The sequence below is a fragment of the Chiloscyllium plagiosum genome, chromosome 12 (genome assembly GCF_004010195.1).
Source record: "Chiloscyllium plagiosum isolate BGI_BamShark_2017 chromosome 12, ASM401019v2, whole genome shotgun sequence".
Classification (NCBI taxonomy): Eukaryota; Metazoa; Chordata; class Chondrichthyes; order Orectolobiformes; family Hemiscylliidae; genus Chiloscyllium; species Chiloscyllium plagiosum.
The window spans coordinates 54,808,018-54,835,446 of NC_057721.1; the positions used below are offsets into that span (position 1 = coordinate 54,808,018).

Genomic DNA, 27,429 nt, shown 5'->3' on the forward strand with positions numbered 1-27,429 from the left:
CAGTTCTCCAGCATGGCTTTCCTTTCTGGGGCATTTTGTGAAATTAAACTCCCTCAGGATCCTTCAATGAAGAATATCCAATTTAGTCATAAATTGTTATGAAATTTAATTTTTGTTACAGATTTACAACAAGCGAGTGCATTGTGAACTTTCAATATGGATAAACAAAGTACAAGAAAATCTCTTCCCTTCTTCATACGTCCCTCCCACTTCACAGTGCTGGTATTGATGGCTCTACTGCTCCTGGTGCTGAATTTGTATGGCATAATGGTATGTAAACTGGTATCATCAACATATTTAGAGAAAACTAATTGTAGGTTCAAAAGCTCATTTAGGAGCAGAATTAGACCATCTGGCCCATTAAGTCTGCTCCACTATTCGATCATGGCTGATATGCTCCTCACCCCCATTTCCTTGCCTTCTCACCATATCCCTTCAACCCATTACCAATTAAAAATCTATCTAACTCCTCCTTACGTTTATTCACTGTCTCAGTATCCACCACACTTTCGGGTGTTGAATTCCATACATTGACATCACTTTGGGAGAAGTGCTTTCTCCTCAACTCGTTTTAAGTTTGCTACCGTTATCCAAGACTATGACCTCTTGTCCTAGAATGCCCCACAAAAGGAAGCATCCACTCCACGTCTATTTTATCTATATCTTTTATCATCTTGAGTACCTCAATTTGATCTCCCCTCAAGCTTCTGAATTCCAGAGAGTATAGGCCTAGACTGTTCAATCTCTCTTCATATGACAAACCCCTCATGTCTGGGATCCACCTACTGAACCTCCTCTGAACTGCCTCCCATGTCACAACATGTTCACTAAGGTTCACGGTAATATTATTTAAAAATGGAATAGTTTGTCTCTTAGGCCCAGGCATTTCAATTGCTAAATACTATCTTAATTATTTCACATACTGCCTCTTAAATCAAGGGCTGAGGTTCTCCCAGTTTGAGTCCTGTGGGGATGTATTTTTTCACTGCACAGTGACTGTTCCAGACCTCAGGCCTTTCTCTCAGGTACCACCTGTGGGCAGTTTCTGACATTGATCTGATGAGGACACTTTGTCTTCCACTCTCCACCCCTCCCATTGCTTCCCTAATCCCTTAAGTTGTAGATCGATGAACTTATCATTGAAGTTTTGAATAATCAGTACAAGCTCCATCCAGTCCATTAAAGACAATGATTCCACATTTCAAGCAGGCTTCAGGGAGTCTTGGAAGCATTTTCTGTGTCCTCCCCTGGATCATTGGTCATGTAGGAGTTTAGAAAATAAGGCCAGGAGAGTGAGATAGTTTTTAACCTTCCAGGCAAAGAGCCCAGTCCATCACAGTTTGCAGAAGTTTAGACTGAATGCTGATGGAGCTGAAATTGAGAAGGACATGAGCACTTGTTTAATCATCACATGTTGAATCTGAAGGATGAAACAGGAGAATTTGTGATAGAATTTCTCTTGCCGTTTTCATGTAACACTGACAGGTAGGCTGGATCTCCCTGTAGCATAGGGGTCTGGTGGAATCAACTGCTCTGTACACTCAAAATTCCACTAGCTTGTGGTGGTCTTTGTTTTCAAACAGTCATTACCATCCCTTTTTAGGATGCTGAGCTGTGCAATCTTTCTCCTCACTGATTGTAACTTTTTGAGAGAGGTACATACCAGCACAGGTACGGGAAGTGCTTAGCAAATTATAGTCATAGAAACGTACAGAATGGAAACAAACCCGACAGTCCAACTCGTCCATCCCAACCAGATATTGGAATAAGTCTAGTCCCACTTGCCAGCAATTGGCACATATACCTCTAAACCCTTCCAATTCATATACCTATCCAGATGTTGTTTAAATTTTCTTATTGTCCGAGTCTCCACCACTTTCTCTGGCAGCTCACTCTATACACAAACCACCTCTGCATGAAAAAGTCCCTTTTAAATCTTTCCCATTTCACTTTAAACCTGTGCCCTCTAATTTTGGACCACCCCACCCCAGGGAAAAGACCTTGTGAATTTACCCTATCTATGCCCCTCATGATTTTATAAACCTCTATAAGGTCACCCCTCAGCCTCCAACCCTTCAGGGAAAACAGCCCCAGTCTATTCAGCCTCTCCCTATAGCTCAAACTGTCCAACCCTGATAACATCCTTGTAAGTATTTTCTGAATCCTTTTAATTTTCACAACATCCTTCCTGTAGCAGGGAGGCTAGAATTGCATGCAGTATTCCAAAAGTGCCCTAATCAATGTCCTGTACAACCACAACGTGACCTCCCAACTCTTATTCTCAATGCACTGACCAGAAAAGACAAGTGTACCAAACACCTTCGTCACTATTCTATCTACCAAGGAACTGAGAACTAGCATATCAAGGTCCCTATGTTCAGCAACACTCCCCAGGACCTTACCATTAAGTGTATAAGTCCTGCCTTGATTTGATTTGCCTTCAATATGTAAGGGAAGTGAAACTAATCAGGCATAGGTTGATGTGAATTCACTATTCTCAAGGAGAGATAAAGTTGGATGTAGAATTGAAAAGATCGAGAGCTGCTTGAATATCTGGTGTAAAATAGATAAGTACAAGATCAAGTTCCTGTATAAGCCTCACGTTCCAAGTGAAGCATTAACTTTGTTTCTCTGTGCACAGAGTCTCTGACACCTGCTGTGTATTTCCACCAGGTACTGGTTTACACCAAACCTTTGTAGTATCAGTTTTTCCCCATAATTTGACATCGTGGAATTCAGTGTGGTAGTTAATAAAGCTTTCAAGCTTTCTAAGACCCTCTGACTTTCTTTTATCCATTCATATTTCTTGCCTTTCTTTAACAAACTTGCTTAATGAACTATTTTTAACAATTTTGCTTAAATTTAAGATGAACTTCCAACAGCACCCATTCAAGCTGATACGCGGCAACATTTCATATTTGTCTTTGACACAGTAAACTCTAAAATACCTCTGATTTTTGCTTTGCTAGGTGCTGTTTGGCCTTTCCATAAGTTTTCTGTGCTTTGGCAACTTCTCTTTTGGTCCATTCAGACCAAATTGGCTCTTTGCAACCACTTCGTTCAATTATGGCAAAGATTTCTCCTCATTTTGGCCACATTGTTTCTTGTTATGATACCAGCTGATGATAATACCAAGTCAGATCCCAGAATGAAACCTGGCATGCGACTTAGTTTTAGTTAGTTAGTGTGGTGGTTCATCACTGAAAAATATTTCACAAAGCTGCACATATTCTTTAACAAAAGAACATAAACAGAGAAAGTTAGAACAAACCAAGCAATATAGAACATAGAACATTATAGCGCAGTACAGGCCCTTTAGCCCTCGAAGTTGCGCCGACCTGTGAACAAAGAGCAAATTAGAAAGCTCTTAACACAAACATCAAAACAATGTTTCAACATTTTTCCCAACACTATCTGTTTCAGAAATTCAAGTCCACCAAAATTATACTCTTGTCTCAACACTTTCAGTTTCTACTCAAATGGCTCTTCCATTTTCTTTTGTGGAATTGCAGACAAAAGTTTACAGTTCCTATCTGAATCTGATTGCATGAAACTTCCACAAGTATGATAGACTAAACCTTTTTGTTTTGAACAACATGGATGATTTTTATTCCAGGTTTGATTTGATTTATTTATTTATTGTCACGTGTACCGAAGTACAGTGAAAAGCTTTGTTTACGGGCAGTACAGGCAGATCGTGGTAAGCAAGGGCAGAAAGATCATAGAGTGAAAAAATAACTTGGACAGTTACACCATGCGCTAGGCTAGATCAACATTAACACCACCACCATTATTTGAAGTTAGATAGTCCATTCATAAGTCTAATAATGACAGGGAATAAGCCGTCAATTCTCCTGACTGAGAATGATAAATCATTACTGCTGCAGTGACCTATTCCCTAAACTGAACTAAACAAGATTGTGCTGTTGGGAGATAAATTGTTCTCTATTCAACTGAACTCTGAGCTATCAGCTCTGAAGTCAAAACAAAACTAACAGATGAATGAATTTATACAGCCTGTTATAAACTTAGAAATAAAACCTAGAAGGTGGCACAGTGGTTCAGTGGTTAGCACAGCTGCCTCACAGCGTCAGGGACTCCAGTTCAATTCCAGCCTTGGGTGACTGTCTGCGTGGAGTTTGCATTTTCTCCCCATGTCTGTGTGGGTTTCCTCTGGGTGCTTCATTTCCTCCCACAATCCAAAGATGTGCAGGTTAGGTGAATTGGCCATGCTAAATTGCCCATACTGTCCAGGGGTGTGTAGATTAGGTGCATTAGTTAGGGGTAAATGTAGTAATTGGGTGGGGGAATGTGTCTAGGTGAGTTACTGTTCGTGGGGTTGGTGTGGACTTGTTGGGCCGAATGGCCTGTTTCAACGCTGTAGGGATTCTATGATTCTACATAAACATCTTCTCCATTAACAACACAGGGGCCTGCCAGGCATTTGCCTGCACTCATGTGTCTTCTTGGAATTGTATCATAGGATGGTTACAGCACAGAAGGAGGCCATTTAGCCCATTGTGTCTTCATTGGCTCTTCAAATGAGCATCATTACCTTGCGCCAATCTCCCAGTTTTCCCCATATACTTGAACACTATTCCTATCCAAATGATCATCCCATGCCCACTTACTTGCCTTTTATTACCTTTAGTTGAAAATGTGTTGCTGGAAAAGTGCAGCAGGTCAGGCAGCATCCAGGGAACAGGAGAATCGACGTTTCGGGCAAAAGCCCTTCTTCAGCCCTTCTTATTACCTTTATTCCATTTAGCCAATATAAACAATGCAGCAGGTGGGCATTGTATCAAATAACTAATTTTATATCAACCAACCGGAGTTCAGAAATTAACAGTCTACCTTTGTCTGTCTTTTGTCTAACCAGTCTGTCTTTTGTTTCTGACATGAGCAAGCTAGTAGTATTCACTGGTGGTAAAGTTCTTGGTGTTTATTGAACATGACAGACAGAATCTCTGACACATTGTTCAGGGTGGTCAACAACTGAGAGCTGGATTTATGAAATATTTTGAGATTATGACTGAAGTTATGAGAACCAATCCTGCTGAGATACAGTTCTACAGACTGATCGCGTACCTTCATTACATATCATCTAACCTGAGGCAGGATCTCAAATTGAAGCCCAGGTCTGTTCCTCATGCTATGCTGCGACTTATGCTCTTCCAGCAGGCATCATTGTGCAGTGTGAGAATTGGGAACACAAACTGATTGTGTACTTTCCCCTCACTATCTCAGCAGTGTTGAAATCAACTCTGCATAGCCTGGGAATTAAACTGGGAACTTTCCTGGCCTGTTCATTTTCAGGAGAAGATCAGCGCACAGGCTGGAGGTCAAGGGTTAGACTGTCTGATGACCTGTTTCCTCTCCTGAGCTGAGCTGCAGTATATAACTGAATTAATGCTCACTGTCACATTGAAATATATAATGATTTAATTACAATGCTGCAATTCTGAAGAATTCCCTGTTATTCATGAAAATGATTTGCTTTTTTCACAGTATGATAACACTGCAATAATTGGATCTAAGTCGAAATGGAGGAGATATCCAGTTCCAAAGTTTAACCACACCATGAGACAAAAAGCGGAGACAAGGAATCTCCATTGGACAGACAAGCTGGTGCAAAATGGCTACCAGAATCACAGCTTCACCCCTGAAGAAAGGTCAGAGGGAATGTTCCTTATGAAAATGATCGAATGGCCTAAATCACCCAACTCTTCTATGCCATTTCGGAAAAGCAGTGACCCAGCACATGTTCGTTTTGTAATTTTAAATTCTGCAAAGACTTTCTATGTGGGGGATCAGCTGCAAGTGATGCTGCAGATGTATGATTTTGACGGTCACCCAAAGCAATATGGGGGTGACTATCTCCAAGCTCGGATCCACACCCCAGCTTTAAAAGCTGGTTCAGCAGGAACAGTTATAGACAATGAAAATGGATTTTACTATATCAATTTTAACTTATCTTGGCCGGGGAAAGTTGAAGTTTCTGTTTTACTGGCTCATCCCAGTGAAGGAATCCAAACACTCAAAAGACTACGTGAGGAACGACTAACGAGAGCATATTTTCAAAGTATCTTCAAGAATAGGAAGATTTTAGAGACTACTCAATGTAACCTTTATTTGCCTCAGACTGGGCCACTCTGTAACTTTACTGATCCCAGGACTGGGGAGCCCTGGTTCTGTTACAAACCAAAGAAACTTCCCTGCTCTGCTCGTATTAGCTCGACTGTAGCAGGATTTCTAACAAATCTCTTCATTGGAGAAGAGAAGCTTTATTTCCAAAGGTACGTCGCTTGAAGTATTTTTATTTACATTTTGTTTTCTCATTCTTCTGTCTGACTCAGATTCTAATAGAGAAGCACAGAACCAGACTTCTCAACATTGGAAAGTCAATTGTAACCTTCACTTTGGGATACAGTATTTATATCCTTTTAGGTGCAATGATTTGGAGCTGTCATCAAATTAAGAAATTTCACATGAATGCTCACATGGCAACAATTGAAAGTTGAATGACAAGTTATCAGAGACCATCTTCAGTCAAACCCAAGATTTTCTAAATTATAGTGTTGGCAGAGGTCATTGGACGGATCCATGTTTCAGTTTGGGCATCTTTTTTATATATGTCATGGGTTTTGGGCATTGCTGACAAGTCTAATATTTATTGACCAACTATAGGATCGTTTTCCCCTGACAGTGGGGGAAAACTCAAGAAGCAGGCAGAACTTAGGCAAGTGAACATTTATTAATGCAGAAACCAGTTAAAGCAGGGAGAGGGCCAAAGTATTTTTCCTGAATCTAGCCTCGACAGCGAACTTAGTTATTCACTTAATCTTTGGCTTAGATCAGAAGGTAGATCAATGACACACACTAATTTTCACAGTAAAAAGCAGTATTTTGATATATTTCTGTCATATAATGATCACATACAGCATGGTGACAGCTCTTCCCTCCTACTCCATACATACAATCTGGGAAAACACCTAATTAATGATGGGCATTATTGTCTAGCCTCTGCTTCCCATGGTCCCATGGTGTTTAACAGGGATTATTATTTCTCGGCCTTGGAATCTTTCTATGCATCCTATTCGTTCGCATTCCAAAGTTAATTGCTATACTTCTGTCCTCTTTGTCTGGCTGTAACTGTAAAGACTGTTTGAATTCTATTATTTATATTTCTCTTGTGTTGTCTTGATCAAATTCAATGATTCTTCTTACATTTCCCACTGTCCTAATTATGTGTGCAAAAACACAAAAGACAGTTAGTTTTATCCAGTTGCTCTGAAGTTTATAATATTGATTTTTGTCAGGAAGTTAGCTATCAAGTGGAGGATTAAGCACACCTTTTCTGACTCTTAGTACTTTGTGGTTAATAGGCTGTAAGCAATTTATTTTGTTCAGGGCACATAATTTCCTGATGCTAATTAACTTTCACATCTAGGTCTAAATGCTTTTCCTTTAATACTTTTATTAAGCATTGGTTTTATACATTATGCTAAAAACTATCCTTATGATTTCCCCTGGGAATTTCTAACTAGAACCTATGGAAGAGTAATTCATTTCAAAGATACAAGTACAAAATAACTTTAACTGCTGTTCCAGTAACGACATAAGAATGTGACTGGACTTATCTTGTGCTTGGTGTTCATTCATTCACTGGGGCAATTACTTTTATTAATGAGAGCTAAGATTAGTTGCTTGTCTATTTCAGAGACATGCCCTTATCAGTACCTTCTGGAATGGGATACTCATGGCCTTGATATAACTTTGTTCAGCGATGTTGTCATTTCTTTAATTAAAGGCTGGAAAAGACAGTTAGTCTTTTTATCTCCTGTCAGCCATCTTGTGTTTTAATTCTAAGGCAGGCCGCCTCTTTCTGTTTGTCAGCCATTTTGGGTGAGCGGGCAAGGGCCATTTTATTATAAGCACTTAGAATACACCCCTATAGATCCCCCTTTTGGCCCGAGGCAATATTATGGCAGTTAGGACTACTTGCAAACCAGTAGTGTCCATAAATGAGTGTCCATAAATCCAAATCAAAGTCCAAGAGTCCAAATCAAAGGCCAAAAGTAGCATCCTTCCATGATGTTGAGTCTGTGATCCTGTTCTTGGTGTTCAATGGGCTGGTCATTGCTTTTTGTCGCTCCACTAGTAGTTGGTTGACATGATGGTACATAGTAGGGCCATCCTCTGTGTCCATGGCTCTCCTGCAGTCACCTTTTTCATTAATGTGGTGACAATGCATTTCAGGACACAAAAGACAAGATTACACACTCTCAAAATAGCAATAAAAATCACTAATCGCTGGACAATGGACATTCCCAGGGGTCTCTGCTGTTGATACATGCTCTGTGTCCACGCACAATATCTGTACCATTGTAAGAAATAAACCTAATGATCAACTCAGGATGCCAGTGTTGCTGGAATGTTCCCTTACTTGTGTGATTTCCGAAGGTCAGCCAGGTGCCATTGCCAAATCGATGACGATAGGAGGGTGACATTGTATGTCTGAGTACAGTTACTAATTCCTTCTCAGCTTTCTCCGATCCATTCTTTCTGAGTAAAATCATACTGGTGAGCTTCCCTATTCCTAAACTGTTAGTCAGTGTAACAAAAGGAAGCTGTTGTGATATCTGATAGTTAGGCTGGTACTACCCCGTGCTCTACTCCTATCAGTACTTACTAGGTACCTCCCACCAGTGGCCGGCTGCCAGTCCCTATCCCCTGTCTTGAACAATTCTGCCTCAATACCCTTCATCTAGTTCCGAGGTGTTAAAAGGTTTTAGTGGCCAAGGGCCTGGTTTAAACTCGTTGGCTAAATTCAAAAGCTATTTTCTTGATTAAAAACTGCTGCTTGGCTCCCTAACTGCACTACCTCTCAACACAAATGTTTCAGATCAGGTTCTATCAGTGCACTTGCAAACTTTAGAGCTGCTGTTCACAGACATTGACTTTTAAATCTACACACAGAAAAAAAGCACCACCTTTTAAAGGCATTGTGCAATAGGATAGATAGCATTGAGGAGGCGGGGAGGCTGCAGAAGCATTTGGGCATGTTAGGAGAGTGGTCAAAGAAGTGGCAGATGAGATACAACCTGGGAAAGTGTGGGGTCATGTAGGAACAATCAAAGCATGGACTATTTTCTAAATGGGGAGAAAATTCAGAAGTCTGAAGTGCAAAGAGACTTGGGAGCTCTAGTCCAGGATTCTCTCAAGGAAGGCAAATCCAATGATGGCATTTATTTTGAGAGGACTTGAATATAAAAGCAGGGATGTACTTCTGAGGCTCTATAAGGTGCTGGTCAGCCCACATTTGAAGTATTATGTGCAGTTTTGGGCCTCATATCTCAGGAAGGATGTACTGGCCCTGGAGCGTGTTCAGAGGAGGTTCACGACCCAGGAATGAACAGCTTAACATCTAAAGAATGTTTGAGGATTCTCGGTCTATGCTCGATGGGGTTTAGAAGGATGGGTGGGAATCTAATTGAAATTTACAGAAAACTGAATGGCTTGGACAGAGTGGATATTGGGAAGATGTTTCCATTGGTAGGAGAGACTAGGACCCGAGGGCACAACCTTAGAGTAAGAATGGTGAATCTATGGAATTCACTGCCACAGAAGGCTGTGGAAGCCAGGTTATTGAGTGTGTTTAAGATGGAGATAGATATGTTCTTGATTGTAAAGGGGATCTAGGGTTATGTGGAGAAAGTGGGAGAATGAGGTTGAGAAATTTATCAGCCATGATTGAATGGCGGAGCAGACCCGATGGGCTGAATGGTCTACTTTCTGCTCCAATGTCTTATGGTTTTATGGTTTTACAAGTTACAGTTTGAAAATTTTACACAAAACACCAAATTCTAATTTCCTGCCTCCCAATTTGGAATTACTATACTTAACTTTGCAACATCTCCCACCACAAAGCAATCACTTTCCAACAGCCTCCAATAGGATCAACAATAAGAGGATAGATTACAGTGGTGCTGGAAAAGCACAGCAGGTCAGGCAGCATCCGGGGAGCAGGAAAATTGATGTTTCAGGCAAAAGCCCTTCATCAAGAATGAGGCTGGGAGCCTCAGGGGTGGAGAGATAAATGGGAGGGTGGGGGGGCTGGGGAGAAGGTAGCTGAGAGTGTAATAGGTGGATGGAGGTGGGGTAAAGGTGATAGGTCAGAGAGGAGGATGGAGCGGTTAGGTGGGAAGGAAGCTTGACAGGTGTGGCAGGTCATGAGGACGGTGCTGAGCTGGTAGGTTGGAACTGGGGTAAGGTGGGAGGACGAGAAATGAGGAAACTGGTGAAGTCCACATTGATGCCCTGGGGTTGAAAGGTCCTGAGGCGGAAGATGAAGCATTCTTCCTCCAGGCATCAGGTGGTAACGGAGTCCACAGAGGATTAACATTGCCATACTTACACATATTTCAGCAGTATTCTTTAATTATAATCTTCACCGTGCAACCACGTCACATATATTTACATGCAACCTTAACCCAGTAGCTGTCCTGGGATCGAGAATCCTGTTCCTGCTGCTTGTTTGTGATCATAGATGTAGGCCCATTAAATCCTGCAAACAGGGGTGGGGCTGAGTACCAGATGAGCAGACTGGATTGTTACACTGTTAACCTCTACATAACATTAGCTCAGTAGGATGTCTCCATTTACACAGTTTCATTTTCAGTCGTAAGTGCGCTCCTGTTGCCTCTTAAAATTATCTCTTTGGGGTTGTGTTCACCAGGATCTTTAATCCTGGGGCTGGCATTTCTGTTTGTCCTGGGTGTCACTCACACTGCAAGTCATGACAAGCTGTTGGTATTGTGCCTGTCCATGAGGTATGGTTCATTTTACTTTTAATTCTCTGTAGTGGATCTGTCTGTGCACATAGAGTCATGGAGTCATAGAGATGTATAGCATGGAAACAGACCCTTTGGTGCCGACCAGATATCCCAACCCAATCTAATCCCACCAGCCAGCACCTATTCCATATCCCTCCAAACTCTTCCTATTCATATACCCATCCAAATGCCTCTTAAATGTTGCAATTGTACCAGCCTCCACCACATCCTCTGGCAGCTCATTCCATAGGCATACCACCCTCTGTGTGAAAACGTTGCCCCTTGGGTCTCTTTTATATCTTTCCCCTCTCACCCTAAACCTATGCCCTCGGGTTCTGCACTCCCCGACCCCAGGGAAAAGACTTTGTCTATTTACCCTATCCATGCCCCTCATAATTTTGTAAACCTCTATAAGGTCACCCCTCAGCCTCCGACACTCCAGGAAAAACAGCCCCAGCCTGTTCAGCCTCTCCCTGTAGCTCAAATCCTCCAATCCTAACAACATCCTTGTCAATCTTTTCTGAACTCTTTCAAGTTTCACATCATCTTTATGATAGGAAGGAGACCAGAATTGCACGCAATATTCCAAAAGTGGCCTAACCTATGTCCTTCCTTTACAGCCACAACATGATCTCCCAACTCCTGTACTCAATACTCTGACCAATAAAGGAAAGCATACCAAACGCTGCCTTCACTATCCTATCTACCTGCGACTCCACTTTCAAGGAGCTATGAACCTGCACTCCAAGGTCTCTTTGTTTAGCAACACTCCCTAGGACCTTACCATTAAGTGTATAAGTCATTGCTAAGATTTGCTTTCCCAAAATGCAGCTCCTCGCATTTATCTGAATTAAACTCCATCTGCCACTTCTCAGCCCATTGGCCCATCTGGTCAAGATCCTGTTGTAATCTGAGGTAACCCTCTTCGCTGTCCACTGCACCTCCAATTTTGGTGTCGTCTGCAAACTTACTAACTGTACCTCTTATGCTTGCATCCAAATCATTTATGTAAATGACATGTAGTGTACCTCGAGCAAAATGTAGCTATGTCTCTTCCCATTCCTTTCTACCACCAGCAGTTAGATATGAGCTGTACAACCTGTCTCTGCCTAAGTGTGCACAGAGTCTTCTGGTGGAATGTAGGAGCTACCACCTTCCCTTCCCTTCTACTAGTCACCTAGTAGGGTGACGAAACGTCTGGAAATGAACCTTTCAGCTCAGCGAGCAAACCTACAACCATTTGTGGATTTGGTACCAATCAAGCAGTTGCTTTGGCTTGGATGGTGTCAAGCCTCTTGAGTGTTGTTGATGCTGTACTCATGCAGACAAGTGAGAGTATTCCAGCACACTCCAGATTCGTGCTTTGTAGATGGTGGACAGGCTTGAGGGAGTCAGGAGGTAAGTTACTTGTTGCAGGTATCCTAGCTTCTGATCTGAACCAGAGTACTGGTCAGTATAGTTCCTGGTAAATGGTAACCCCGAGATACTGATACTAGAGCATTCAGCAATGGCAATACGATTGAATTGTCAGATCTCTCTATTGGACATGATCATTGCCTGGCACTTGCATGGTGTGAATGCTACTTGCCATTTGTCAGCCCAGGTCTAGATATTGTTCAGGTTTAACTGCATATGGATACAGGTGGCTTCAGTATCTGAGGAGTTGTGAATGAACATTGTGCAATTATCAGTGAACATTCCCCACTTTTGACCTCATGATGGAGGGAAGGACATTGTTGAAAGAGCTGAAGGTGGCTGTGCTGAGGAAACTGCCCAGAGGAACTCCTGATGAGATGTCCTGGAGCTAAGATGATTGACCTTCAACGTTATCTTTTATCCTCGGTATGACTCCAACCTGCAGAGAGGTTTCCCTCCTGAGTGTCAGTCAGTAGGTTAGTATGAAGCAAGTGCTGCTTGTTAGGACAGTTGACAACACCTTTCTTCACATTACTGATGATCAAGGGCAGACTGATGTAGCAGGAATTTTCCAGCTTGGATTTGTCCTGTTTTGTATATACAGGAATACCTAGACAATTTTCCACATTATCACCTAGATGCCAGCATTGTTGCTGCACTGGAACAGCTTTACTAGGGCTGTGACAAGTACAGGAGCACAAGGCTTTAGTACTATTGCCATAGTCTTTGTAGTATCCAGTGCCTTCAGCTGGTTCTTGATATCACATGGAGTGAATCAAATTGGCTGAAAACTGGTATCTGTGATGCTGGGCACTCCCAGAGGAGGCCAAGGTGGATCCACTCAGCATTTCTGGGTTAAGGTCTTTGTCAATGTTTCAACCTTATCTGCTACACTGATGGACTGGATTCCTCCATCACTGAGGATGGCGATTATTTTGGAGCTTGCTCATCGAGTGAGTTGTTTATTTGTCCACCACCATTCAGAACAAGATATAGGTGACGTGTTGAGCTTAGATCAGATCTGTTGATTGTGGAAACACTTATCTTTGTCTATCACTTTCTGTTTATTCTGGTTGACATGCAAGTACTCCTGTGTTTTTATTTCATTGCATCTCATTTTTTGAGATGCTGTTGCTGCTCTTGGCATGCCCTCTTCAGTTTTCATTGAACCAGGATTAGTTCAATGATGGTAATGGTGGAGTGGAGGAATATAACAGACATATGGGTGCAGACTGTGGTTCAGTCCAATTCTGCTGCTACCTCGCACTCACAGCTGTTCATGAATATCCAATCTTGAGTTGCTAGGTCTGATCAATATCTACCCATTTTGCATGTGGTAGTGCAGCACAACACCATGGAGAGTATCTTAAATGGGAAGATGGGATTTCATCTCCACAAGGACTGTGTCCTGGTCTCTCCTCCAAGTACTCACATTGATGGGGACATCGGCAGCAGGCAGATTGGTGAGGATGAGGTCCAGTATGTACTTCCACTGTATCAATTCTTTCACCATTTGCCCAAAAGCAGTCTCTCAATAATATTCTTCAGGACATGACCAGTGAGGTCGTCAGTGCTACTGCCAAGTCACTCTTGGTGATGGACATGAAGGTCTCACTATAAACTGAATTATATCACAAGCTTGGGTTGATAGTGGCAAGTAACATTCATAACAATCATGTACCAGGCAATGAGCATCTCCATAAAGAGACAATTACATTATCTCCCCTTCACATTCAAAGACACAAATATTGCCTTCACTTTGAACATTTTGGACATTACCATTGACTAGCAATTGTACTGCACTAACCAAATAAATACTGTTCCTACAATGCTTCAGATGCACTTCATCTCCTGACTCCCCAAAACCTGTTCACCATCTACAAGGCATGAATCATGAGTCATGAACTCTTCACACTCTCCATTGAACTCAAGAAACACTCACGAACCTCCACCTACCACAAAGCACCATGCTTGCTTGCCACCTTATGCAGCCCCTTCAACATTCCCTCTCTCCACCACTGGCCATGATGCACTGCAGTACATTACTAAAACTTTTTGACACCCCTTCCAAACCCACAACCTCTATTCTGTGGTAGAAAAAAGGGAGCAAACACATGGTAAAACCATCAGCTGCACATTCATCCCCAACTTTCACACGTATAATCATGACTTGGAGCTAAAATGTTGTTCCCTTAAAGTCACTGGGTCAAATACCTGAAACTCCCTTCATAATAGCATCATGTGTGTACCTACACCAAATGGACCTGTGCAGTGCAAGCAGACAGTTCACTAGCACCCTCTTGATGGCAAGTAGGAAAGGGAAATAATTGCTGTCCTATTTAGCAGCATCCAAAAATCAAGAACGAATAAACAAGATCCTGACCAGAACTGTCAAATATTCACGCTAACACCCTTGTGTACAAATCCTTCCCTATCTCACCTCTGTAACTTTCTCCAGTCCTGTTATCCTCCAAAAGCACACTTTTTCCATATCTGACCTTTTACATCTCCCTCATGTGCCTGGAGCCTGTGTCTTCAGCTGTCAGACCAGAAGCTCTCGAATTCTTTTCAATCTAACTTGCTGTCTTACCCTCCTTGTTTATGATACTGTCTAATGCCTACCTATGTAACTTAATATATGTTCATTTCTCCTCTTGTCTTTAGGTGGCTTAGTGCCAAATATCATCTGGTGATAGTTTGATGAAGGGCCTTGGGACATTTTGCTACATAAGACTTGAAACGAGTTGTTGACTAGTTATTGACGCTGATAAATTGAGAGATGTGGAATAGTATCAGTCAATTATTTATTTATTCATGCTGATTCAGATTGAACCGTGATGGTTAAGTGTTTATCTCATCTTACTGGAGAGGTGACATCAGCAACTGAGACTGAAGTTATCTCACACCCTCTCTTGGGTAAATCCTCAGTACATTCTTAGATGGCTCATAAGTCTGATGCATGATCTGCAAACTCTATGGTCTGTGGTGTTTGAAGGATTGAATAGTTGAACTACTCAGAGGGTGCTGTGTGCTCCATCACTGTCTTGTCTTTGGCCTCAACGTTCTCTGATCGAAGTTTGTCCAATCACTCATTGCTTCCCTGAAACCCTGTTCTCCATTCTGAGTGTAAGTGAGCTAGGCTCATTGAGAAACCCTTCATACCATATTTCGATAGTATCACTGAAGCATCTCCTCTACTCTCCTGGGAATCTCTTGCCGTGACGTTCAGAGAAAAGCAGTTGCTCAGGAACTTGGTGTCAGATTTGTGAATGAAATGACACACCCAGTGAAGTTGGTTCTGGGTGATGACTGCTGTTTACACTGGGAATGTTGGTTAGGGACAAGAGGCTGGCAACTCATTTACAGAATTTAGTGAAGTCAGTGGTAACTGTAAAATTCAAACTGTTACTATTGGTTTGATAAATAACAGCACAAAACATATTCTTGGGCTACCTCCTGTCTACGTTCACTTGTTACGTTAATACAATAACTTCTTTTATCATATATTTGCATTTACAGTCGGATCAACCTCAAGCAGCCCATATTACCCAGTGGCACAGGATACATAATGGTAGAGCCTTCACCTCGACCAAGTAAGTTAATTATACATTTATAAATGTGGAATTGTAGATTTGGTATATCAGAGGAAGTTTGAATTGTCATATGAGGTAGTTGAACTGAAAGGGTTAACTCTGAACCTTTGGGATAGCTCCTCCCATTGATATATAAATGATTGTCTCGGGGAGCAGCAAGCCAATTGCAAATCACTAGCTCAACAATCTACAATCATGTCGCATAAACACAGCTGTATCCTTTCAGAAATAACAATGTCTTTTACATTGTGCAATAGAGTTTACCAGTTAGCTGTGGTTAGCCTGAAGCTAATGTAACCTGTTATTATGTATAATAAACCAGCTCTTCTTATTCAAATTCAGGCCGTTTTGCCAAAAGCTTAGTATGGCTAACTCTTCGTCGCTTAGTACTGGCAAGCACTGTAGACTAACATTGCAAAAAAGACTGGTTGCAGAATTTGTGCTGTCCCATGCAACCTGGAAATTGAATCTAAAGCCATCCAAAAAGAAGAACATGATCTTCAGACAAAAAGTGAGATAGTGGTAGCAGAGTATAGTTTGTGTCTAGGTCCCGTTTCCATCTGCCTTTCTTTTCTTGCTCTCTTCTTTTTACTTTTTGTTCTTTTTTTTGTTTTCTTTTCTTGCTTTTCTTTCTCATTCTCCACCTCCTTCCCTTTTTGTTTTTGGTGCCATCAATTCCCTTCCCATAGTGCCGGTAATGGCAGGTATGGTCCTCTTCCTGGGTCCTTCGCATCAGCAGGAAGGCTTTTTTTTTGGCATGAACATCATTGTAATAAATTGCAGAGTAAATTCTTTAAAAACCTATTTTTATTGACAACATAGTTTGAGTTTAGAACCTCAAAGTTAAGGAGAGCAGAAAATTGTATTAAAATGGTTGTCTTGAAGCTGATTCTTTTTTTTGGTGCAGTTAAAAAGGAGTCAATCACTTGTGGAAGAATCAGAAATGCTGCAAAATAGCCACCTTAAATTTTAGTACGATAAAGATTAAGTTTAATTACCTGAAATATTTTAGAACATTCACAGGACCTCAAATTCAGGAAAATTAATTGGAACTGCTGTACTGAAGAAATATTCTTCAAATACAGTGACCGAAGAACTTGCACAACTTTGAACACACACACACACACACGCACACTCACACGAACACACACAAAAAAAAGACAAGACAATAATTAATTCCAATTTAAAGGCTGTTGTAAGATTATGTTCTACTTCTTCAATATAAAGCATTACTTACAATTTTGTTTTTAAAATTCTCAAAGCTGTACATTCTGTCTCAAGGTCTTCGGCAATTAAACTGAAACAATAATTAAAATTAAAATTTAAAATATACTTTAGCTGAAAACTAGATTACAGAGGAGGAGTTACTGGACATCTTAAAAGCCCATGAGGTTTACTTCCTATTGTCTGAACAATGACATGACCAAAACATGTTATCCTGAGTGAATATGTGTTGATACCAGAGATAAATTGTCAGAAGTGTCAATGACTGCCCTGAGTTAACCTACACTGAGTTCCAAAGGATTAAGAAACTTTATTTAAAGTTGATTCCAGGGATTTAAGATAGATCACACCAATTATAATGTCAGAGATCAAAATCTTCCTTCCAATTTCCTGGAATCTGATGTGGAATGAGCTGCCAGAGGATTTGTTGGAGGTTGGTACAATTTCAAAATTTGTCAAAATTTAAAAGGCCATCTGGATTTATACATGAATAGGAAAGCTTTAGAGGAATATGTGCCAAATGCTAGTAAATGAGACCAGATCGGATTGGGATGTCTGGTCAGCATGGATGAGTTGGACCAAAATGTCTGTTTCTATGCTGTGTGACTCTATGGAGGACATGCTTTGAAATTGTAGAATTTAACAAACGAGGTGTTGTTCCTTGAGATAGGTGGCAGAATCAGGACAAATCTGGTGAGGTGCATCTTCACATTGAGACCAACTCGCCCTGTTGTTCACACTTTTTTCACAAGTATCGTGGGGCGATTCTTACCGGACAGTAGCAAATTGATGGTTAACACCTGTTAATATCATTGTTGACAGCCCAATATTCCTTATTAATATTCTAGTTGTGATCTGACCAAGTGTGCTCAACCAACTAGCTGTGGGAAACCCAACATGGAACCCTCAGTGGGTTCCTTCTGCATTCAGCTCTATGCCTGAACCTTCTGAACCTTCTGAACCTTCTGCATGGTCAAACTGCAGAGCAGGGCATGGTTATGTGCAACAGCCACACGTACCCTTCCATGGACATTGGTACCTGACATTTAGGGAGCCATTACCACCTTCCTGGCGTCTTATTGATGCACTAGCAACCTGCCTAGGTGGGTACACAAGCAACTAAGAATATACAGCTGCACCCAGATATTGGTCAGGGAGAGGCACCCAGTCCACAACATGGATCAGGCTGCCCATCACGGCTGCTTTCTTACTCTGTCAACATGCATTCACCTGCATATCTGCATGCTCTGCCAATGCCTTGTAGTGGCAATTGGCACAGACACATAATCAGGCTGGTGGTCATACTGTGTAACAGTCCTCACTCAGGGGCATGTGCATCTTGCGCCACGTCTTTCCATCACCTACACTACATGCACTACATGACAACAGTGATCGTGGCAAACACACTGCATCTGCAGCAAGCAGGAGGACATGTCTGGAAGTTAGGGCATTCTCAGTCAGGGAGTGGGACTTCTACCATGGTTTTTAATGGATTGTCATTTTGCATGGTTTTTTGAAATGTCTTTCACTGTTCATGTACAGTCAGACATTTCAGTTTGTTTATCTTGAAACAGTATCAGGCAGTGAAAGTATACTTGAGGGAAATCAGGAGGACAAAAAGGGGACATGAAATAGCTTTGACAAGTAAGGTGAAGGAGAAGACAAAGAAATTTGACAAATACTTAAAGACAAAAGAGTAACTAGGAAGAGAATAGGGCTCCTTAAAGATCAGCTAAGCTATTTATGTGTGGAACCGCAAGAGATGAGTGAGATACTAAACAATTATTTCACATCAATGTTTACTGTGTGTGAAGGATATGGAAGCTGGACAACTTGGGAAAATAAATAGTGATATCTTGAAAAGGGTCTACATTAAAGAGGAGGAGTTGCTGGACATCTTAAAATGCATAAAGGTGGATTCATCCCTGGCAGCTGATCAGGTGTACCCCAGAACTTTATGGGACTTATGATACCTGTACATAAGTTGTGAGAAAAAAGTACACATGAGGCATTTTTGCTCTTGAATTTAGAAGATTAAGTGGTGGTCTGATTTGAAGTCTTCAAGATATTGAGAAGAAACAACAGGATACATAAAGCCAACCTACTTATAATGGCTAGGGATTCTACAACTGAGGGACATAGTGTGAGAATTAGGGCCGACCATTCAGGAGAGATGTATGGAAGCACTTTACACACCAATGTAGACGTTAGGAACTCTCGTCCATAAACATTGATCAATGCAGGATCAGAAGTTGATTTTAAATCTGAGATAACATTTCGTTATGCAAAAGTATTAATGGATATGTGTCAAAGTCAGGTGTGTCATATTAGACCATGGATCAGCCATCATCTCATTGAAGAGTAGAAAGGGCTCAAGGGGTTGAATGGCCTACTTGTATTCCCATGTTCCTTTGTAACACTGTCATGTTCAGAGGGGCTAGAGCAGTTAACACCATCCCTGTCTTGGGAAGGGGTGCTGACCACTGTCGAGTGAGGGAGAGGGTGATAAGCATTGCTGCAGCTATTGGCATGACACACCAATGGATTTATGACAGTTATACACTTCAGTAAGTTTTACACCAGCTGTGAAAAGCTCTGAAAAAGTTCAGAAGTTTAAACCTGCTGTAAGACTGTCAGGTGTAGGCCAGAAGTAGGCCATTCTGCCCATTAAGTCTGCTCGCCATTCAATGAGATCATGACTGATCTGATCATTCTCACCTCTACTTTCCTGCCTTGCCCTAATAACCCTTGATTCCCTGACCGATTAAAATTCTCTTTGTCACAGCCTTTACAATAATTAATTACTCCTTCTGTGGGAAATAATTTGACAGATTCACTCGGTTATCACCTCTGTCTTAAGTATGCAGTCCCGAACTCTAAGAATATGTCCTATAGTTCTGGCTACTTCCACAGGGTAAACATCTGCATCTGCTCTGGTGAAACCTCCAAAGAATCTAAATCTACAAAGTATGTTTCAAGAATGTCATCTCTTACTCTTCTCAACCCCAATGAGTATAGGTCAAACCATCTCAATTTCTTCCTCAGACCCTGGACTAACCTAATGAGCCACCTCTAGACTGCCTACAATGCCCACTATATCTTAGCTTAGAAAAGGAAATTAAAACTGTTTACACTATCCCAGACGTGGTCTAATGGAATAGTTGGTGCAAGCCCTTTTTTATACTTTGGCTTTTATACATTATTGCCTTTTGGTATAACAGCCAACTTTCCATCTGCCTTTCCTATCACCGGCTAAAATTATAAGATAGCTTTTTAAGATTTGTGCATGAAGACCCCAAATCCCTGCAGTTAAATAATACTCAACTTCTGTTTCCTGCCAAAATGTAAAGCCACTTGTTATTTTTTACATTATATTTATGTCTACTCACTTAACTTATCTATATCTCTCTGCAAACACTTTGGTGTTATTTTCACCAATTGCCTTCCTATGTTTGTCATTTGCAAAGCTAACTGCATTCACTTCCCTCATCAAAATCATTAAGGTAGACTGGAAATATTTGTGGCCCCAGCACTGATCCCCAGTAGTTACAGATTCCCATTCTGAAAAATTCCCTTTTATCCCAAGATCAAGAAAGCTGAGGATAGCATCAAATTGAATGAAAAGAAGACAAGGTGGAAAAGAGTGGTGATAATCCAGGGGATTAAGCAAGTTTCAAAAAAATCAATGAAAGATTTTTTGCAAGACCAATACTTTTTTGGCCACTTAGATCGATGATGCAGTGCTAATGTCTTCCCACCTGGAGAAATGGTGCCTTATTGCCTGAATTCCTTTTCAACCAAGGTTTACCCATGGGCTTGCATGTGATGCAGCAGTTTCACAAATACGATATTGCTCCATGGTAGAGGATGAAGGAACAGAATAGCTGGCTTCATTGTCTGCCAGTTACAGAAGTGAGAAGTCAGACACTCAATCGAATGGATTTTCCACTGGATAGAGGGTCAGTATTCCAGTGTAGTAGATTGGAGTTGCACATTGTAGTGATTAGCCAGGTGGATCTCATTGACTTTGCGATTTTTCATTGGTCCTGGTTAACAACCCCAATGAGGGAGCTTTGGCTGACAGAGATAAACAGGAAGTTCAGGGAGTCTCCTCATTCTAGGGAATGGCTACGAGCTGGCTGGTCACATCACTGATACAGTAAGCATGTAAATAAAGGATGGCTTGATGACATGTTCCTGGCTTCCATGCAGGTATTTCAGTGGTGACAAGCGAACATAGTATATGCCTGAAAGAAATTTGCTCGCAACAGTCATCTTGATTTAGGGTAATCATTTCTGGCATCGTGCCTTTATTTGGGAAGCTTGATTTGTTCGATCCCGATGTTGATGACTGGGCCCAGTATGTGGACAGAATGCAATATTTTTTCTGGGAAAATAACATTGGGGCAGATTAAAAGTAATGAGTAATCCTCCTGACTGCTTGTGCACTCTCAGCGTTTTTGTTTATTATGAGCTTAATTTTCCCTGAGGCACCAAATACTAAAACCTTTCAAGAATTGACAGATTTATTTAAGGAATATTATGACCCAAACCACCACTAATTCTGAGATGCTACAGATTTTATTTAGCAGTTCGAGAATGAGGTAATCCATATTTGGAGTTCTGACAAGGTTAAGATGATTAGCAGGAGGGGATCCAAGATGGCAGCGATCCAGGAAGATCGCATTTCAGAGATCCGCATTGCAGAGCTCCCCCAACCAGAACCATCGCCATATCCTGGGACTCGAGAAAGATTGTAGATTCCCAAGAAACTTTTAAAAGTTAAATTACCTGCGTTTCCAGCCATTTAGAGATGCTGGAAAAGGGAGGGGGAGCATCGGAGGCTGGGTCTACAACCCAGCCTGCTGGATCCTCGGACTTGATTATTTTCCAGGCCCTAGTGAACCAGCTCATGAAATCCTGCAAGATGTTGGGGAAACAGATAGAAGAGAAGCTGGCTCCAGTCTCTCTCATGCTGCAGAAGCATGAGCAGCAGCTGGGAGACCTGGAAAAGCGGACGGATGAGGTTGAGCACAGGGTCACAGTGGTGGAATCAGATACCAGTTCTCCAAGCTCTGGAGACACAAGTCCGTAATTTGTGCGCCCAAGTGGATGATCTGGAGAGCAGGGGTAGGAGAACAAACATTCAGATCATTGATCTGCCTGAGGGTAAGGAAGGAGAGTGGTCTGCGGAATTTATTGAGGTCTAGCTGTCAAAATTTCTTAACTTGTAGACTGGCATGAGAGGATTGAAGATCAAGAGGGCTGACTGGGTCATGGCGCGGAGATTGGGTCTGGGTCAACATCCTCATCCTCTCCTGGTGCAGTTCCATCGTTACTAGGAGGAGAAAGTGAGGTCTGCAGATGCTGGAGATCAAAGTTGAAACTTTATTGCTGGAACAGCACAGCAGGTCAGGCAGCATCCAGGGAACAGGAGATTCGACGTTTCGGGCACAGGCCCTTCTCTCTGCTCATTCCTGAAGAAGGGCCTGTGCCCGAAACGTCGAATCTCCTGTTCCATCGTTACTAGGATAAGGAGAGAGTCATGGAAGCTTCCAGAATCCAGAGGAAGGATCCCAAGGCCCTAATTTACGAGGGCTTTAAGATTATGTTCTTCCAGGACTTCTCAGTGGCGGTAATCCAGAAAAGAAAATCTTATGACGGTGTCGAGAGAAGACTGAGGGAGCTTGGGATTCGGTACTCTGAGATATCCGGTGTACTTGGGGATACTTTAGACGGATCCACACATCTTTGATACGTCAGAGAAGGCAAGAGACTTTGTGGACAAATTAACCTAATCTGAACAATTTTTAATATGTATAAATAGTAGCGCTGTTTGGGTATGTCTTTATCATTTTGTAAAAGAAACAGGAAATCCAGTTGGAGCTTTCTTTTTCTCTTATATTTTCTATTGATAATTTTGTTTAAACTATGTTTGGTGGCGGTGGAGAAGTGTATTTTCAATTTCTAAGTTAAGATACACCAAAGGATGGGTGGGGTATTTAACTCTTTTTCTTTCTTTAAAAGCTTTTTATTTTATTCATATTGGTATTCTATGAAGTGTTTGCTTTTCTGCTTGTATTCATGGGTGCAGCTCTAACTGGGAGAAGTGAAGGTGGGTGGGATGGTTAGATGCCCAATTATGGGCAGTTTCAGATGAGTAGTTGCCCATTCCAGGCAGGGGGTGAGTTCCCCTATTCAGCGCCGTTGGCACTTTATAAGTTGGATTGTCTTTTGGTTTTTGTTGTTTTTAAATTTTAACAGTTTTGTAGGTTTGTTAAATGTAGTGGTTTTAGTTTATGTAGCTTTTATGTTCAGCGGATCATGTGACACTAAGGCTCAGCAACTCGTGGTCCAGGTTCCTCCTGTCTGGAATTTAAATGTTACTGCAGAAGGTTATTGTTAATTACTTGACTAAATGGTGTAGCTGGAATATCAAGGGAAGTCACGAACAAATTAAGAGGAAGAAGATACTCTTGAGTCTTAGAAAGGCAATATTGCTTTGTTACAGGAGACACACTTTGATGACAGGGAGCATTTTAAATTACAGCAGAATGGCTTTGACCGAGTTTATTTTTCATCATTTAACAGCAGAAGTAGGGGAGTGGCTATATTGGTTGGGAAGAATCTCCCATTTAAGTTATTTAGAGTGTGTTAAAGACACACATAGGAGGTTTGTAATTTTTAAAGCTTTGACAAATGGGGACGAATACGGTGTTTTACATTTTTATTGTCCCCCAGCTCATCCCCTTAAATGTTTGGTAGAAGCTTTTTCTAAATTAATAAGTCTTGAGTCCCGGCACATTGCTTGTCCCGTTTTGTGGGAACGAGAGAGACTCACGTTGGTATGTTGCCTCCCAGGTGCAAGGGAGTCCCGGCACATCATTATAGGGGGAGATTTAAACTGTCTCATGGATCCCACAGTAGACAGGTTGCCTTAAGGTCCCTCGAGACCCTCTGCAAACTAAACAATTAGTGGATGTGTGTGTGGAGTTAAGGTTGGTGGATGTTTGGAGACATCTCCACCCTATGGGCAGGGATTTTACATTTTTCTCCAATCTGCACAGATGCCACATCAGGATTGATTGGTTTTTCAGACCCCTGTGGTAACCCTGGACTTGGTGGCATCTTGTACGATTGGTAATATTACCATCTCTGATCATGCTACAGTGTACCTGTTGGTTAAGGTTAAGGACATTATAGTGTGTCCTAGGCACTGGCGAATGGATCCCTTTATCCTCGAGGAAAATAAGTTTGTGAAGTATTTCTCGAGGGAGTTTCAGGCATTTCTAGACATTAGCTCAGGCCTGGTGGTAGTCTATCTGTCCTTTGGGAAACTGCTAAAGCCTCTGCCAGGGGGTTAGTTATTTCCTATTCCTTCAGTAGAAAGCAGCATGAGGGTGAGCAGCAACATCTCCTCGAAGCACAATTGAAGGCAGCTGAAAATGCTTACATTGACAGACCCTCGTTGGTCAAACTACAGACGATTATGACACTGCAGTCTGCATTGAATTCCGTGCTCTCACAGATGGCAAAGAAGGAGCTTGCTTTTGAAAAGCAAAGGTTATATGAGCATAGTGACAGAACAGACACATTTAGCATATCTCGCTAGGAAAAGAAGTGCTCCACAAGCCATTACGGCGATTAGGGAAGGGTCTGGGAAACTAACATGTAACTGTAAAAAGACTTATGTGGCATTCCAGAGATTTTACTCTGAGTTACACCAATCTGAGGGTTCTGAGGAGGGGTTGGCCAAAATGGAATCTCTTTTAAGGATCTGGAGCTCCCAGGCATGACCCCCGAACAAAAGCTCTTTCTCAATGCCCCCTTATCAGAGCAAGAAGTGCAGGAAGCTGTGAGGCAGCTTCAGAGTGAAAAAGCATCTGGTCTGGATGGACTTCCCAGTGAATTCTATAAGGAATTTATAAACATACTGTCAGGCCTGATGCTCATTATGTTTAATATTTGTACAGTCATGATTGACTCCCGTCATCTCTGAGTGAGTCCAATATTTCATTTATTCTTAAAAAAAAGGGAAAGAGCCGGAGTACTGTGCTTCATACAGGCCCATTTCACTCTTAAATGTGAACTTTAAAATCCTCTCTAAGACTCTCATGTTAAGGCTGGAGACTGTGTTACCTTCGATTGTTAATGAGGATCAGACGGGCTTCATACAGCCTCCAATGTTAGGAGGTTGCTTAATGTCATTCTAGCATGTCAAAAACAGTCAATACAGGGACTGGTGACTTCTCTAGATGCAGAGAAGGCATTTGACCGAGTTGAGTGCCTGTACCTTTTCTATACTCTGAAACGGTTTGGTTTTTATAAGTCTTTATAAGATGGGTAAAAGTTCTCCACAGTGGCCCTCTTGCGGCGGTCATTACCAAAGCAATTTTAATATTTTGAAGGGCAGCCGGCAGGGCTGTCCCCTTTCACCATTGCTTTTTATGTTAGTGATTGAACCATTGGTGGGGGCCATTCGTGGGGTACCCAATATATCAGCTCCAGAAATGAGGTCAAAATTACATAAGATTTCATTGTATGTGGATGATGTCCTAATTTTTTTGTCAAATCCAGCAGTTTCAGTCAGTGCCTCACCTAACACAATGTATTCACACATTTGGTGCTTTTTCGGGGTACAAGATTAATTTTGCAAAATCGGAGGCTATGCCTATGGGTGATCTTACGAAGGAGCTAGCTCTTGTGGGCAAACATTGATTCCCATTTAGGTGGTCACGGGGGTTTTGTGTATTTTGGGCATATTCATTACTCCAATTCTGGATCGGCTGTTCAAAGCCAATTTTGTTCAATTATTTGACAAAGTTAAACAAGATCTTCAAAGATGGGAGGCACTTCTGGTCTCCTCATGGTTGGGTTGGATAGCACTTAAGATGAATATTCTCCCCCATTTGCTATACCCTATATGGTTGCTTCCCTGATTTACAGTAAGCAAATCTTCAGGAGACTGAACAGCTGGTTCAGTTCCTTTTATTTGGCATCGTAAATGGCCCCTCATTAAATTAGCTAAACTGCAATTGCCTCAGATTGGGCGGGAGTGGACCTTCCAGACATTAAAAACTATCAACTAAGCTCGCTTTTATCCTATGTGAGTTATTGGGCTTGTGGGGATCCTCTGGTTAGATATTGAAGCCTCCCAGGCCTGGTGCCCCCTTACCAGTTTTCTGTTTTTGAACAAAATGAGGACAGTTAGGGAGTATTGCCATAATCCAGTAGTCATCAATACTGTTAAAACATGGAGTGCAATTCAGCAGAGGGAAGGCAATACTGGTTAAAAAAATGTTCTGCACCTTTAGTGGGTATGCTAGGTTTTCAAACATGGATGATAGATTCAGGCTTTAAGCATAGAGCAGCTAGTGGTGTGTCTTGCATAGGTGATTTATTTGAGGGAGGTGTAATGATATCCTTTGATCAATGAGCTCGTATTTCTGTACTATCTAATAGGGACCTCTTTCGTTTTATTCAAGTTAGAGATTTTATTCAAAAAAAGACTACACTTTTGACTGATCCCTACAAATTCAACACAGAGAGGGGTGTGCTCACTGCTAAGAATATACTTTCTGTCAGTACTTTATATCATCAATTGGGGGGGTGCCGACTCAGATGAATTCAGTTGACTCTGCAGGGTGTGGGAGAGAGAGCTAGGTATTGAAGTTTCCTCAGAGGCATATTTGGGAAATTGCAAGAAAGATATCAATTTGTAATAGGACCCATACCTTACAGTTGAAGATTTTCCAGAGTCCACTTGGCTCCGGACCATTTTTCAAAATTCAAACCAGGGGTATCTTCAACATGTCCCAAGTTCAAGGTCTGTGCGGGCACTCTTGCCCATTGTCTCTGGTCTCGTGGTAGGCTCCAAACATATTGGAGAGCAGATGCAATGGAGAGGATTTTGGGTGTAAGGGTGGAGAAGGACCCGATTTCTCTTCTCTGGGCCTGGCCAGTGTGTTCCTTGCAGATGCGCATAAGAAAAATACTTTTCAATATCCTCACTTTCTGTGCAAGAAAGAATATCTTGCTGGGTTGGGTATCCGAAAAAACCCCAGCCTGTTGGGTTTCCGGAACATTGTTATGGAGCATATTCCCTTGGATTTTCTCACAAGTATGGTACACCACAAAACTGAGAATTTTTGTAACACATAGCAGGCCTTCTTGGAATATCTGGACACAGATTTATCTGCCACACTAACAAGGGCTTTTACATAGCCATAATGTTTGTGTTTTACGAGTCCATTATCCAGGGAGGAGGAACTATAAACATATGAGTGTCTTGTTTGGCTGAGCTGAGTTATTACTATTTATTAGTTTGTATTGTATATTTAGTTAAATAGCTAGTTTGATGT

General features: G+C 41.6%; 1 protein-coding gene across 8 annotated transcripts in view; it reads left to right on the forward strand.

Moving 5' to 3' along the window:
- The window catches only part of LOC122555272 (NXPE family member 3-like), a 55,684-nt gene that overhangs the window by 17,243 nt on the left and 11,012 nt on the right, over positions 1–27,429 (forward strand). For 6 of the 8 annotated variants that reach the window (XM_043701098.1, XM_043701097.1, XM_043701100.1 and 3 more), the window contains 3 exons: positions 122–270; positions 5,509–6,296; positions 15,771–15,844. In XM_043701098.1, the coding sequence (XP_043557033.1) occupies positions 157–270; positions 5,509–6,296; positions 15,771–15,844 (976 nt within the window). In that variant the 5' untranslated portion in view covers positions 122–156. The remainder of the gene's footprint in view (positions 1–121; positions 271–5,508; positions 6,297–15,770; positions 15,845–27,429) is intronic. The other 2 variants (XM_043701103.1, XM_043701104.1) reach the window with 1 other exon arrangement.